Below are 16011 nucleotides of genomic sequence, written 5' to 3'. Positions count from 1 at the left end.
GAGGAAACCCTCAAGAGAGCTGGAGAGGCTGTGGACATCTCCTGTTACCAGAATAATAGCCACCAACTTGCCTATATGTTCCGGTACCAGCAGCCTCCAGGGAGTGGCCTGAAGTTAGTAGCCAGCACCTCTCTGTGGTTGCAGAAGTCTTATATGGAAGGTTACAGTGAGGCCAAGTTTGAGATCAGCAGAGACAACAGTGATCTCTCTGTTATGACCATTAAGAATGTGACACGCAAGGATGCAGCCACGTATTTCTGTGCTGCGAGTGATCACACGGTATCGTGAGGGGGTTGAGCACTAACATAAAATCCCCACCTTGCCAGAATGGGAGACAAAGTCTCTGAAAACTGTGAGACAGATTGGAGAGGGGCAGAGGAAGATCAGAAGGAACACAAGGGCAAAGTAAGTTAATGGAACCGGGACTCTTTGGAGGGAAGAGCGTCAAGCAAAACAATGCAGCAGCACCTAGCATTTTTGAAGACAAAACCCCTTCAGACATACAAACACACAGGTCGGCATTAAGAATTGAGGCACTGCTGGCGTGGTTAGTAAAAGGCAGCAGATACTTCTCAGGACTAGTGCTGCGGCAGCACAGCCGTGTTCTGGGCCACTATCCCCACAGCAGGGCCTACCGTGGCACCAAGCAGAGAGAGGGTGTGGTAAGAAAAGGTTGGCTGTTGAGGGAGGAGAGCCCAGCCTCTGGCAATGGACATGGGAGGCTGACACCAGTCCAGGTGGGAGGAAGCATACCCAGGACACCAGGCATTCAATCCACTGTGGAGAGGGCAGCCCCTTGGCAGCTTCACAAGTAACAATGTGCCCTGGCAGACACTTTTAGCCACCTGCTCCACACACCTCTTAACTGCCACAGGAACGCATACAGTTCTGAGCAGGACTAAGGCACCTCTTGATGGCAAAACTGCATGGCTAGAGTGCTGCCTAACTAGGCTTGCAATTTCCCTAACCCACCTCCCCCTTTTAAGGCTCCCTTCAAGACCCAGGGAAGGAACCGTCACCCCCCTTGTAGAAGCACATGGTATGTGGGCAAAGCTGTGGTCTGGTCTGCTCACGTGAATGTCAGGCACCTCGGCATTGGTACATGGGACACTAGTACTGTAGGCAGTCAGTGAAAAAGGAGCTTAAAAAACAGATCATCCACTCTCAAAGGCATATATCACATCGCAGGGGGCTGGGTTGGTAATCTCCTTCGAGGGAAAAGGTCTCTCAGACAGTCTCTGTGCTACTTGCTTACGTCAAGCAGGAGACACTCCTGACCCCTTCCCAGACTAATGCCAGAGCTTGCAGCAGAAGTCCTGGATGCTTGTTCCTAAATCCTTGATGAGAGACATATAGTGAAAGTACTGCATCCAAGTCCCTACCTATTCTCTGTGAATCCCAGTAATCAAGATGGTACACCTGTCGGCGCAATGGTGCTGGAGCTCATGGCACAAACAGATCTCAAATGGACAACTCAGAGATCATCCAGGAGACAGACCCCATCAGAAAAGAATTCAGGCTGCTCGTCGGGAACTCTGAAGGATGAACTGACTCCTTTGTGTTCAGGTTCAAATTAGAACAACAAATTAGAACAAATTAGAACTTCTTCCCACCTCCTCCTCTTTCTTTAAGATGAGGAAGCTCTCCGTGGATTGTAAATGCCCTCTTCTGCTCACTGTGGGTGAACATCCCACAGCCTCATTATTCGGGCTCTTTCCAAACATAAACTCCTGGGGTGGGTCCAACTCTCCAGCTGCAAACAATTCTCTCATTGAGTGCAGTGGCACTGCAGCAGAATGCTGGTGGCTCCAGGGGCATGGGAGAAAGGAGAAAGGAGAGTTGCTAAATGGAGAGCAGCCGTGTTGGGTATTATCAGTGGTCTGGCAATGACAGCTTGCATTTCTAGAAATACGTTCTCCTAGTTCAGGTATTTCAGTCAGCTGTGTCATTGCTGTACTCAGATAAAATAGGTAAATTTGTCCAGTCTGATGCAAGATCCTGGGAAAGGGAAAGCTGGAGAGACCATGGGCTGACAAAGATAAAGCTCTCCAGGAGCATAAAGCAGAGGAGTTTCTGAGGCTAGTCCTCATCCACATCACAGAGCTTGGTCGTGGAGGCACCATGCATTCTCTCTTCCTCCTTCTCTCCTGCCTGGGAGCCGCTGGTACGTTCTCTAATGATACTGATCGTCTAGCTACCTGCACACCTGAGCAAACCTTCTCTCACAGGCTCTTGCCTTGTCCTCTCTACTGGCCTTTCTCTTTCCCCAGTAGCATGACATTCTGTTTTTCCTCAATTTCCACTCATGTCAGAGACATAGACTCCAGCCTCCTAGAGACGTGGAGAAGGTAGGACAAGACAAGGGTGCATAAAACAATGCAGGGCTTGCTGTCTCCTTGTCTACAAGAATTAGGGAGTATGAAAGACAGCTAGGCATTTTGGCAGGTTCAAAAACAGCAAAGGACATGGCCTGTTAAAATCTGGGAGGGTGAAGGTGAGTTAGAGGGGAAGAGGATGGGACGGATGGTCGGGCAACACATTTGTGAAAGAGAAGTCCATTGTGGTTTATGAAGTCATCTTCTGCTCCTTGCATCTGTAATGGATGGTCAGAGGCAGGATCCCAGCCTGCAATGTTCTGGTGCAGTGGGTTTTAAAATGGGGTGCATGCACCTCTGGGGTTGTGCATTACAGTGTGGGAGGAAAACATTCGAAGTTCAGTAGGGCAAGTACGTAACTTCGAAATGAACAAATAGACATATGTCAGGGCTGTGGGAAGGTGTTTTACTGATAGGGTTATGGAATCAAAAATGCTGGAGACCACCGTTCTGTTGGCTCCAACAAATATCTTCTTTCTTACATTCTACTGTGACATCATCCTCCAACTCTGTGGAGCCTTTGTGTTCTCTCTGAATCCTTCACTACCAAGTTTTTCTACCTCTCTTGCTCACTCTTTGGCAGCTTGTGCTCTCCTGTTCTCTTCCTGACTTCAGGTGGTACAGACAAAGCCTGGTGTTTCAGAGTAGTGCAGAAAGAACTCAGCAGGATATTTCAGGAGTTGCCTGGAGACTTCTGAAGTTTCAAGCTGTCTTGGCTCTTGCTCATTCTCTGTAGCTCACTGGCTGCTGCTATGCTTTAAGAGAACGAATTCAGGCATGGTGCTGTGAAACCCAATTCTCTTTTCCTCAGTTGCTTTCCCTGGAGCTGCTGATGATGACAAGATTGTGGGAGGCTACAACTGCCCAGAGCATTCAGTTCCCTACCAGGTGTCCCTGAATGCTGGCTATCACTTTTGTGGAGGATCCCTCATCAACAACCAGTGGGTCCTGTCAGCTGCTCACTGCTACCAATCGTACGTATGGCTTGGGTTGTGTATCCGGGTGGATTCTGCTCAAATCTTACAAACCCACCACATCTAGAACTCCGGTGCCTCTCAAGAGAAGACCATGCATGCATGGGGGCAGGGACAGAGGCAGGGCAATGCATGGTGTACCTGAAGCCAAAGGAGAAACCCTAGCCTCAGTCCTGCTGCGTTACATGGTCTTTCCTGTATTCCTGCACTCATAGCATCCTTTTCTGTGCATCCTAACATGTCTTCTAACATACATGGTGCTTACCATTACCGCTTTCGTCTTTGTCATTCCTCCAGACTTTCTCCATGGACCTCCCTCGTCCTGAGTTTAGGGCACACTTCTGTGCAGAGGGAGAAACAGGAAACTGAATCTCCCTTTCTTGTCTATCTGGCAATGCTCTCCCAACTCAGTCTTCTATGAAATCATGAAGTTCCTAGAGCTGCGTGACACACGAACCATTGATTAGCACAGCACTCCCTTACTCGCTTTCAAGTGTCTGCCGGTCCCCACGTGGCAGCCAGTTGTTCTACGCATGGCTAACTGCTGCTTTTCTCTGCTGACAATTTTGCAGCCGTATACAAGTGAGGCTGGGAGAGTACAACATTGATGTGCAGGAAGACAGTGAAGTAGTCAGGAGTTCTTCCGTAATCATTCGCCATCCTAACTACAGTTCAAGAACCCTTAATAATGACATTATGTTGATCAAGCTGGCATCCGCCGTGGACTACAGTGCCGACGTTCAACCCATAGCCCTGCCCACCTCTTGTGCCAAGGCAGGGACGGAATGCCTGATTTCGGGCTGGGGAAACACACTGAGCAGTGGCAGTGAGTATCTACGCACTCTGCATGTAGCTTTCACACTTCTCCTGCTCTACCACCATGCTTGCGAGACCCATGTACAGTTCACCCCTTCTTTGCAGCCTTTTCTTGTTGTGCCCGCAAGTCCTCCACGCTGCCCTGACTTCACGCTGCCCTGCCAGTGTGTCTCAATCTACAATGCACTTCACTGTTTTACTTTACCCTGCTCTGCTGGATGGCTCTCGCATATAGGTCGTTGGTCTTTCTGTTCACTGACAGTACTGAGTCCCAAGACAAAACCTAAAACTGTTACTGCTCTCCCGGCAGCCAATTACCCTGAACTCCTCCAGTGCCTGCAAGCACCAATTCTGAGTAACCAAGAGTGCCAAGATGCTTACCCGGGTGAAATCACCAGCAACATGATCTGCATAGGATTCCTGGAGGGTGGGAAAGACTCATGCCAGGTAGGAGTTGATGTCTGCGCAGAGCCCTGGGCCACACACTGCCAGGGTGCCCCAGGCTGCACGGTATACATTGGAGCTTGGCAGCCTGCTTAGCTTCAGCCTCCTCCTCGCCAGGTGCTCTCTTCTGACGCACCCTTTGCAGCACGCTTTGGGTGCAGGGTGGACTTCACTGAAAATAGCAGGCCCAGCCGCATCTGCTGGTTGGCACTGAGCATGGTACCAGTGAATTCTGGGGGGCTAGAGGAGGCCAGCAAGCAAGGGGTGGTATCTCTCTGTGCTCCCATATCAGGGCCTGCTGCGCTTTGTTTTGCATTCCCTGGATTCTTTGTGCCAAGTCAAAAACTTTCTGGGTGAGATTCTGCTTTTAAATCATCTTGTGCCTCTAAATTTTCCCCTCCAGGGTGACTCAGGTGGACCAGTTGTGTGCAACGGAGAACTCCAGGGCATTGTGTCATGGGGAATCGGGTGTGCTCTGAAAGGTTATCCCGGTGTCTACACCAAGGTCTGCAATTATGTTGATTGGATCCAAGAGACCATTGCAGCCTACTGATACCTTGACAACCACATGGCTCCTTGGCCACTACCCTCCCGCCCTAATGCTTTCCCTAAGAAGACAACAGCACAAATAAATATCTAACTTAAAGAGCCTTACAGACATTTACTTTGGGGACTTTAGCTCATCAGAGACAAGTGGGGTTCCCTGCAGCCTTCCACCAGCTCCTCCTGAACCTTCCGTGCTGTTCCGGTTCAGGTGTGTGCACTGGGAGCAGCACCCTAGAGCTGTTGGGCTGTGAGAATCTGCAATGGGGAGCTTGCAGGCCCTCTCTGTCCCTCAGAAGGGAGTCGCCTTTGACCATTACCCTTCTTTCTTTCTTGGTGGAGGGAGTCTTGAGGAGCGGAGGTGACTTCCTTGCCTGAGACAGCGTCCTGTGTGGCCTTTCCCCCACATCCTCACCACTCTGTCCCTTGCACTCCAGGGCCTCAAATCTAGTGTGTAAGGGCACTTGGGGTCGAGAGGCGGGTAGGGATGGTGCCACCTGCGATGCCAAACAGGGACCAGTATCCATTCCTCTCCATCTCTCAGGCCCCCTCCATCTGCCCGACAAGAACAGGGTGGGAGGTCCACCACTATTTTGGGTGCGTTGCCCCAGTGCCTTTCTCTCAGGCGTGATAGGGAGCGACTCCACCAGCCCAACTCCTGCTCACACTCCCTGATAGTCCTTAACCTCCTTCTTGAGCTCTGCCACCAGGCTGATCACATCCTCTACCCGCTCGCACCTCACACAGGCAGTATCTCTCACCCACCATTGGCAGCAGCAGGCTCAGGCACTCCCTGCAGCCAGAGACCTGAACAGCCACATCTTTGGGCAGGCACTCAGTCTGGGGTTCCATAGTGGTTTTGGCAAGCACTTCAGTGAGTGCTTCCTGCCTGGTTGCTCATGCTTCCTAGGGGCTGCCTTTGTATGATAGGGAGAGCTGCTGGCTCCACCCGCACCTCATGAGGCAGCCTCATGAGGGCGGCTGGGTCGTGGTGGCTGCCTCAGAAGCCTTGAGCGACCTCTATGCAGAAAATCGCCCTCTTGCTGCTCCTCTGTAGTAGGCAACTGCCTTGGAACTGATCACCTGTTGAGTGGCCATGAAATAGCGATGACACCTGATTGAAATAGCTTGCCACTGCTTCTGCTGGCTCTGCTGCATCTTTTCAGCCACCCTTGCGCCTCTTCAGCCACCCTCAACAGCCACTTTGGCATAAGCTTTGGACCCTGAAAGGACATCACCGCCTTGGCAGAAGCTTTGGCCTCCAAAAGGACATAGAGGACTGGGGAGTCCCAGTTTTAAAGTGTACATTTAACCCATCTCATGCAACACATGATCTATAGAGGGTGGAAGAGAAACCTCCCCCAAAGCACCCTGAGGCAGTGTAAACTGGGCCAGTACAGAGCAACTTTAGCCTCTCCAAACCTAGAAACTGCCTCTTTCTTGTGAGAATCTGGGATGGGGAGCTTGCGAGGAAAAAAAGAGAGAGGCTGAGGAGAGACTGGGAAAAGTGCAAGATTCCTGCAAGGGTGGTGAGGTGGAGAGTCACAGAATCACAGAATTTTCTAGGTTGGAAGAGACCTCAAGGTCATCGAGTCCAACCTCCAACCTAACGCTAACAGCCCTCCACTAAACCATATCCCTAAGCTCTACATCTAAACGTCTTTTGAAGACTTCCAAGGATGGTGACTCCACCACTTCCCTGGGCAGCCTGTTCCAGTGCCTCACAACCCTTTCAGTGAAGAAGTTCTTCCTAACATCTAGCCTAAAACTCCCCTGGCTCAACTTAAACCCATTCCCCCTCATCCTGTCACCAGGCACGTGGGAGAACAGGCCAACCCCCACCTCGCTACAGCCTCCCTTGAGGTACCTAAAAAGAGCGATAAGGTCGCCCCTGAGCCTCCTCTTCTCCAGGCTGAACAAGCCCAGCTCCCTCAGCCGCTACTCGTAGGACTTGTTCTCCAGGCCCCTCACCAGCTTTGTCGCCCTTCTCTGCACCCGCTCAAGCACCTCGATGTCCTTCTTGTAGCGAGGGGCCCAAAACTGAACACAGTACTCGAGGTGCGGCCTCACCAGAGCTGAGTACAGGGGGACGATCACCTCCCTAGCCCTGCTGGTCACGCTGTTCCTAATACAAGCCAGGATGCCGTTGGCCTTCTTGGCCACCTGAGCACACTGCTGGCTCATATTCAGCCGACTGTCCACCATCACTCCCAGGTCCTTCTCTGCCTGGCAGCTTTCCAACCATTCCTCTCCCAGCCTGTAGCTCTGCTTGGGGTTATTGCGCCCCAGGTGAAGGACCCGGCACTTGGCCTTGTTAAACTTCATGCAGTTGACCTCAGCCCATCGGTGCAGCCTATCCAGATCCTCCTGCAGAGCTTTCCTACCCTCAAGCAGATCGACACACGCACCTAACTTGGTGTCATCTGCGAACTTACTGAGGGTGCACTCGATGCCCTCGTCCAGATCATCGATGAAGATATTAAAGAGGACCGGCCCCAGCACCGAGCCCTGGGGGACGCCACTAGTGACTGGCCTCCAACTGGACTTGGCTCCATTCACCATGACTCTTTGGGCCCGGCTATCCAGCCAGTTTCTAACCCAACGAAGCGTGCGCCAGTCCAAGCCAAGAGCAGCCAGTTTCTTGAGGAGAATGCTGTGGGAGACGGTGTCAAAAGCCTTGCTGAAGTCAAGGTAGACCACATCCACAGCCTTTCCCTCATCCACCCAGCGCGTCACTCTGTCATAGAAGGAGATCAGGTTCGTCAGGCATGACCTGCCTTTCATAAAGCCATGCTGACTGGGCCTGATCGCCTGCTTCCCCTTCAAGTGCTGCATGATGACTCTCAGGAGGATCTGCTCCATGAGCTTTCCTGGCACTGAGGTCAAACTGACAGGCCTGTAGTTTCCTGGGTCTGCCCTCCGGCCCTTCTTGTAGATGGGCGTCACGTTTGCTAGCCGCCAGTCGATTGGGACCTCCCCCGATAGCCAGGACTGTTGATAAATGATGGACAGTGGCTTGGCCAGCTCCTCTGCCAGTTCCCTCAGTACCCTTGGGTGGATCCCATCTGGCCCCATCGACTTGTGCACATCTAAGTGCCGTAGTAGGTCACCAACCAGTTCTTCATGGATAATGAGGGCCACATCCTGCTCCCCATCCCCTTCCACCAGCTCAGGGTACTGGGTATCCAGAGAACATCCGGTATTGCCGCTAAAGACTGAGGCAAAGAAGGCATTGAGCACCTCCGCCTTTTCCTCATCTCTTGTAACTAAGTTTCCCCCCGCATCCAGTAAAGGATGGAGATTCTCCTTAGTCCTCCTTTTTGTGTTGATGTATTTATAGAAACGTTTTTTGTTATCTTTAACGGCAGTAGCCAGATTGAGCTCCAGATGAGCTTTGGCCTTCCTAATTTTGTCCCTGCACAGCCTCGCTACTTCTTTAAAGTCCTCCTTAGTGGCCTGCCCACTTTTCCAAAGCTTATAAACCCTCTTTTTCCTCCTAAGATCAAGCCACAATTCTCTGTTGAGCCAGGCTGGTCTTCTTCCCCGCCAGCTCGTCTTTGGGCACGTGGGAACAGACCGTTCCTGTGCCATTAAGACTTCCCTCTTGAAGAGCGCCCAGCCTTCCTGGACCCCTCTGCCCTTCAGAACCGCCTCCCAAGGGACTCCACCAACCAGTGTCCTGAGCAGCTCAAAGTCAGCCCTCCGAAAGTCCAATACAGCGGTTTTACTGGTCCCCTTCCTGGCCTCGCCAAGAATAGTGAACTCCACCATTGCGTGGTCACTCTGCCCTAGACAGCTCCCGACGATCACGTCCTCCACCAGTCCTTCTCTGTTTGTGAAGAGAAGGTCTAGCGGGGCACCTCCCCTGGTAGGCTCACTAACCAGCTGCGTCAGGAAGCTATCTTCCACGCTCTCCAGAAACCTCCTAGACTGCTTTCTCTGGGCTGTGTTGTGCTTCCAGGATATGTCAGGGAAGTTGAAGTCCCCCACGAGTACAAGAGCTGATGATTTTGCAACCTCTGTCAGCTGCCTGTAGAATTCCTCATCCGTCTCCTCATCCTGGTTCGGCGGTCTATAGCAGACCCCGACCAGGACACTAGCCTTGTTGTCCCTGCCGATCCTAACCCAAAGGGACTCGACCTTGTCATTCCCAACCTCGAGTTCTACAACCTCGAAAGACTCTCTAATATAGAGAGCCACACCACCACCCCTTCTATGCTGCCTGTCCCTTCTATAGAGCTTATAGCCAGGCATTGCAGCACTCCAGTCATGAGACTGGTCCCACCACGTCTCCGTGATGGCAACCAAGTCGTAGCCTGCCTGCCGCACGATGGCTTCCAGCTCCTCCTGTTTGTTACCCATGCTGCGTGCATTGGTGTAGATGCACTTCAGCTGGGCCATTGCCTTATCCTCCGGCCTTGCCATTGTTCCCCCTGGCACAGCCCCAACAATCCTAGCCTCAGCCCCATCCCCCTTCCTACCTAGTTTAAAGCCCTCTCAATGAGCCCTGCCAGTTCCTGGCCCAGGATCCTTTTTCCCCTAAAAGATAGGGACCCGTCTGCAGCCATCAGGCCAGGTGCTGAGTAAAGTGCCCCATGATCAAAAAACCCAAGATTTCTGCGTTGGCACCAGCCCCGGAGCCACGTGTTTAACAGGTGGGCTTTCCGTGTCCTCTCTGAACTCCTCCCTGAGTCGAGTGGTGGAGAGTCGAGTGGAAAGGTTTCTGCAAGAATTGTCTCCAGTCAGGTGAGCCCTGACCCTCCCGATAGTCTCCTTTTTATTAAGGGGCGATCTCTCTGCTTTCCCCAAGACTTACTGTTGGGTAGAGCTGAAACTGGTAGCCTGACAGAGGGGTGGCTGCCATGGCCTCACACACCCAGGCCCAGCCAGTAGCAAGGCTGAGAATGTGTTCTCAGTAGGAACTCATACATGCAACGCTGTTGAGGGATTTTTTGAACCAGCAAAAATCCCATGGCTTGCTGCAGCTGAGCAAACCAAGCTACCAGGGCAACTATGAGAAGTTCCCATGACAGTGTTCCCACATTGCCCAATTGAGGAATTTAGAAAAATATTGTTACCAGCATCTGTCTTCAAGGACAAGGTCTACGTGACTGCTAATCACAAGGGGGTTGTTTTCTTACAGGTGGGGTTGTTTTCTTGTAGTTGTTTGTCTGAGTGCTTTTGACCAATAATCATGTGTGAGACACTGTCCGCCCCTGTTAAGTTCACTATAAAAGCCAGTCTATTCGGGCAATAAAATGGAGCATGATCTGGCTCTACTGGTGTCTGTCGTGCTTTCGGCCGTGCTTCCTGCAACACAACACATGCATACCTGCATTTGCAGCCAAGCACACAGATCAGCATAGACTCACACTCACATTCACACCAACAAAACCAGCATCATTTTTCTTTTTTTCTTTTGTGATTTGGCTGTTTGTTTGGCTGTGGGTTTTATTTTGGTTGGAGTTTCGTTTTGTTGGATTTTTTATATACACTTGTCTGCTCATCTTTTTACCAAGGCAAGAAGCGCATGCCTGATTTCTGGGTGGGGAAACACACTGAGCAGTGACTGTGAGTATCTACATACGCTGCATGTAGCTGTCCACACTTCTCCTGCTCTACCACCATGTTCATGGAACCATGTACATGGAACCACGCCTTCTTCGGAGCCTTTTCATGTTCTGCCCACAAGCAAGGTTCGTTTTGGGGAAATATGGACATCTATAAGTACAATTTGCATCTTTCCTATAGCTGTGGTCAGACACACTGTCTGGCCAGTAGCTGCCCCTGGATTCCAGTCTCTGCTTTCACTGGTACCTGGTCCTATGAGCCCCCAAGCACAATCACAGAGACACTGTGTTGGGTCTGTCTGAGCTGGAGTCACCTTTTCCCTGCAGCAGCCCACACAGTGCTGTGCTCTGCACTCGTAGCTGGAACAGCACTGAGAGCACTCCAGTGTTGTGTCTATTGCTGCGTAGTGCTGGCACAGCATCAGGACTCCTTCCAAGCCCCCAAGAGCTGGCAGGCTGGGGGTGGGCAAGTGATGGGGAGGGAACATTGCCGAAGCAGCTGACCTAAACCAACCAAAGGGATATTCCATAACACCTGATGTCACACTCAGCAATAAAAAGGGGGGCTCTCGTGGGGGAGGGGGCTGTTCCTCCTGAACAACCACTGCGCGTTTTGAGGCTTCCCAGGATGTGGCTGAATATCGCTCGTTGATGGGAAGTAGAGAATATTTTTTTTCCTCTCTCTGTGCTTCCACGTGGACTTATTGTTTCTTTTCTTTCTTTTTTCCTCCCCATTCCCTTTCCCTTTAATTAAACCTTTCTCATCTCAGACCTTGAGTTCTCTATGTTGTATTTTCTACAACACAGAGAGCGGTTGTGGTGGAGCTAGGCTGCCCACCTGAGTAAAACCACCAGAGACATCTTTGCAAACAGCTGCCTGGGACAACCCTGGTCCCTTTGCTTTCCAGTTCCCACTCAGGTCCTGCCATCAGATACATACACACATGTACCACCCATGGTTTTCTTTGCCTACGTTCCGTGGAGTCCAGCCTGATGTTCACTAGCAATCATACAGACTGTCATACCCTGCCTTGCTCCTGTAGCTGGCATCAGAAAAACATGGGCCCATTTACCCGTGGCCTTCTTCGAGTTCCTAGTGCTTAAGTTCACTCACTCTGGTCTCTCCAGTCGCTGGTACCTGTGGTCTGTGGTCTGACTACAGTTCGTTACACATAGCCCCCCAAACACAAAGGACATGTACACAGACTAGAGTCCCTCACTCAGGGAAACTGTTAGAAGTAGAACCTAATAAAAGGAAAGGGACAGGTAGAGGCATAGGGCATAGCCAGGCAAGCATACTCACTAGCAGCTTGCCCTTTCTATACCTTTATTCCTCGTTTTTCCCTGAATTCATTCCTCCCCAGATCACCTAACTCCCTCCATTGCCTTGCCTTTGGTTCTTCACATAACCATCCCCTAAGTCTGATGCAATCCCCAAGTGCTGTTCTCCTGATTCCCTTAGCACGTTCCATGCCTGTAGGCAGTAAGACCCATGAGACCCAGAAGTGATCCAGAGAGCTGCTCGCCTTGATTCATGTAGATGGATTTCACAGCTGGACCATGGGGCTTATTGCTCTTTGGGGATAGCTCTGGGTAGAGGTTGAACAAGCTGTTTCTTCAGCTCTGAAATTTGGGTTCCCATTGTAAGGAATGTTTCAGCAATTCGTGTCAATAGAGGGCTTGCAGGTGAAACCTTCCGTCTCTGACATCTGGGGGGGGGGGCGGTTCAGCATAACTGCTAACTATTGTGACTATTGCATGGGACACTACGCAAGTCTCTGATATCTGGCCAAGAGATTAAGGAGAAGGGGAAAGCTGAAGGATGACTAAAAGACAAAGCTTGCATGGGATGCTGCGCAAGTCTCTGATATCCGGCCTAGATGGACAAAGGAGAAGGACAAGGAAAAAGCCTGGGAGGAAGACTACGAGCCTTCAGCACAAGAGACCCCCAGAGGGACCACCAGAGACTGATATATATGCACCAGTGGGAGGGTTCGGATTCCTTGAATTAGTTATAATAACTCTGCCTTTTCTAGAAGTAGTAATGAGTATGTATTAGCCTAGGAGCATAAAGACCATTGACCTGATGTAACTTGTGTGTGTGTTGGAGGAGCCCAGGCTCCCTGCGCACCCAACGCTGTTTACTTGCCTTTTATTGACCCCATAAATAAATCTTATACCGCTAAATTGACTCGGAATTTCTAACAAAACCGCCTCCCATTGTGCCTCGTGTCTCTTTGATTGTAGAGGTGAACCTTTGATGGGCTAATCACTCTTGTGTGGTAGGACTGGGAGAAGTGACGCTAGGGTGTCCCCCCGTCTGCCATCGCCTCTCTGCTTCAGTTTTTACTACATAACCTAGCATTTACCATTTCTTCAAAGAAAGGGAAGTTCACAGAGAAGAGCAAAAAGGTATCTTTAAGAAAGTACGGCTATAGAGTTGTATATTTTGGAGTTCTTCTGATCACAGGAAAAACAAAACAAACAAACAAACAAACAAAAAGAGTGGGGGCTGAAGAGAATAGCTGGTAAGAGCAAGGTCAGGGAAGCATCTGGGCGCATGATCTGTGCTAGATCCTCCCTCCCATACTCCGCTTTACCACAATTTCTGAGAGACTTCTGTAGTGCCAGGATGGATCACTCACTGTCATGCCAGGATCCTAGCTTCTTCCTGGTCAACCAAGCTGCGTAAGTTTTACTTTGCTTCCAGGCTCTGCTCTAAAATAAGTTACACTCTTCTTGACTAGGGAGATACAGACGCATGACAGATACTTATGTTAATTGTAGTCCTGCCCTGGGCATAGGGAGGGCTCTGAAGAGGCTAACTTTCTTTGTTACCCTGACTTAATGCAATCCAAAAAAGACATTTCTGAAAGGGCCTTGCACACCCTGGTAGTCAATGTTCTTACTTCAGGAGTTGTTCAGCAAGGAGTGTAGCACAGCGTTCCTTGTTCTCAGGGAGCACTCACCTATTTGCTCCTCAGGAAATTCTCGGGCCCCTGATCTACTCACTGTTTATATCAGGTAATAGACACACAGCAGGGAAGCACTGGGAAAGCATTGTCTCTCACAGACCCAGTTAGTTGGTAGTATTGGTGATAGGAAGATGGTTGGACTATATGATTTCATAGGTCCTTTCCAACCTTGTGTTTCTATGATTTTAAGGCATAAATCAAAACAGCAGTGGCCCATGCAACTGTCTCAACATTGGACGTGTCTCAACCTTTCTCATCCTAGCAGTGCTCAACCTAGAGCCACTGGAGAGCATACAAAGCTTTCACACATCACATAGAATATACTTTCTTCCCCTCTGGGGAAAAAGTATAGCTGTTTGGGTCATATCTGTGACATCAGAAAATCTCAAGTATCCATTAACAAAAGTCATATACTTTGCGATGCTGAAATGGCATGAGAGACTAAATCAAAATGATCTTTTTACTCTATTTCATTAAGGATTGGTGGCACCATAGAGGTGGAAATTTTCCTTCCTTAAAAAGGACAATCCCAAGATCAAGGAATACTCCACACTATTGGATTAATGATCTTGGGCTTTAATCAGCATGCAGTTTTCTTACAAAAACTTTTAACACGAAAAACAAATAAGGATTAGAGATACCCTCTGGAAAAGGATTTATAATGTTAATGGTAGTAAGCATGGCAGAAAGTATCAGAGCTATCTAAGTACATCACACACAAGTAGGGCAAAAGAATTTCCACGCTGCAATAGTGTTTATTTTGATTCTGCTGTGGATTTTTAATTTCATTCTCAAAAACATACCACTGGCATAGAGAATGACTGTCACCAGACATTTTAAATATTGTTCCTGATGTCTAAATCTGATAACTGAATTTGGTAACTTATAGGCTGTGGTGGTTTTACCGTGCTGGGCAGCTAAACCCCACAACCGCTCTCTCACTCCCCCTCCTTTAGATGAGGAGGGGGAGAAGTAAAGCAAAGAACAACTCACGGGTTGAGATAAGGATAATTTAATTAAAGGGAAATAATTATAATAATTAAATAAAGATTACCATGAACTAAACAATTTAACTAAGGGGAAATAAAAAGGGAAAGGGGAAAAGGGAGGGAAAAAGGAAAAATAAAAAGAAGGGAGGAAAAAAAAACAAACAAAATAAATGAAGGCTATATGGAAGTGCAGAGGAAAGAAATTACTCTCTACTTCCCACAAATGAGCGATGATTGACCATGTCCTTGAAGCAAGGCCTCAACGTACGCAGCCGGTGTTCGAGAGGAGGACCGATGTTTTCCCAACGAGAGCCCACCCCTCCCCTCTTCTTCCTGTTTCCACCTTTTATTGCTGAGTGTGACATCACATGGTATGGAATATCCCTTTGATTGGTTTAAGTCAGCTGCCCTAGTGATGTTTCTCTCCTCACTTTTTGCCCACCCCCTAGGAGGGTTAGAGAAAGGCCCAATGCTGTGCCACTGCTGCTCAGCAGTAGACACAACACTGGTGTGATAACACTGCTGTTCCAGCTACAAGTACAGAGTACGGCACTGTATGGGCTGCTGCCGGGAAAGTTAACATTCCAGCCAGACCCAGTACATAGGCTACAAACGCTGTCTCCCGTTCCCATTTTGCACGTTTATTAATGTTAGTTTACATAGCCTGTCTCTTCTTCCTCCTCCACCAACCAAACTTCATGGACAAATCAGAGCACAGGGAAGGGCATCAGAAAATGGTATAGACAGGAGCCCCAATTACTAAAATAGCCTCACTAGGTCATAGCAGTGGTACATTAAGAAAACTAGTCCTAGGAAGAGGTTGCTTTCATTTCCCAAGTACAGCTCTCAGGAAAAGTTTAGACATATTGCTGGGTGCCAGGGTCGACGGGGAGAGTTCTTGTTCTGACTGCTATTCTCTCCCATAGGTGTATGCTGCTGCCTGAGTGTTCACCACACTCTTTCAGATGTTTTAAGGAGGTGTATAGCACCTGAGTACATGCTGATAAACAGAAAGCATCTTCTACTCCAAAATGGTTGTACACAACAGACTCAAAGACTCCTGAAGATGATGCTACAAAATGTTCCAAAGTTCCTCTAGCTGAGTGGAACTACAAACATTTAATATTTTCCTGTGGTGGTCTTACCTTGCTGTGAATCTGATCTCCACCACAACCTCTCTCTCACTCAGTCCCCATTCCTGGAAGAAGAGAGGAAGAATAAAGTATGATCGATAGAAAACAAACAACAAAACAAACAAACAAACAAACAAAACTCACAGATTAAAGGAAAATTTAAAGGAAAATGAAGAATGAAAACTAAAAACA

General features: G+C 49.3%; 1 protein-coding gene and 1 gene segment (V, D, J or C); both read left to right on the top strand.

Moving 5' to 3' along the window:
- Window positions 1–16011, top strand: part of LOC311426057 (T-cell receptor beta-1 chain C region-like) — an 82688-nt gene that overhangs the window by 45084 nt on the left and 21593 nt on the right.
- LOC311426274 (trypsin II-P29) lies at window positions 1930–5259 on the top strand. Its single transcript, XM_084502529.1, has 5 exons — window positions 1930–2164; window positions 3187–3349; window positions 3922–4175; window positions 4476–4612; window positions 5013–5259. Exons 1-5 carry the CDS (start codon window positions 2122–2124, stop codon window positions 5160–5162), a joined length of 747 nt encoding a protein of 248 aa, XP_084358655.1. The 5' UTR covers window positions 1930–2121; the 3' UTR covers window positions 5163–5259.

The sequence above is a fragment of the Aythya ferina genome, assembly GCF_964211825.1.
Source record: "Aythya ferina genome assembly, chromosome: 1".
In the NCBI taxonomy this organism is placed as follows: domain Eukaryota; kingdom Metazoa; phylum Chordata; class Aves; order Anseriformes; family Anatidae; genus Aythya; species Aythya ferina.
The sequence above is the reverse complement of the archived record's forward strand: the minus strand, read 5'-3'. Positions and strand labels throughout refer to the sequence as shown.

Bases quoted from the DNA above. Each gene is read 5' to 3' on its own strand.
- LOC311426274 (XM_084502529.1), top strand. From the start codon at position 2,122: ATGCATTCTCTCTTCCTCCTTCTCTCCTGCCTGGGAGCCGCTG. The intron at 4,176-4,475 runs GTGAGTATCTAC...CTCTCCCGGCAG, and splicing joins AAACACACTGAGCAGTGGCA to CCAATTACCCTGAACTCCTC. The intron at 4,613-5,012 runs GTAGGAGTTGAT...TTTCCCCTCCAG, and splicing joins GTGGGAAAGACTCATGCCAG to GGTGACTCAGGTGGACCAGT.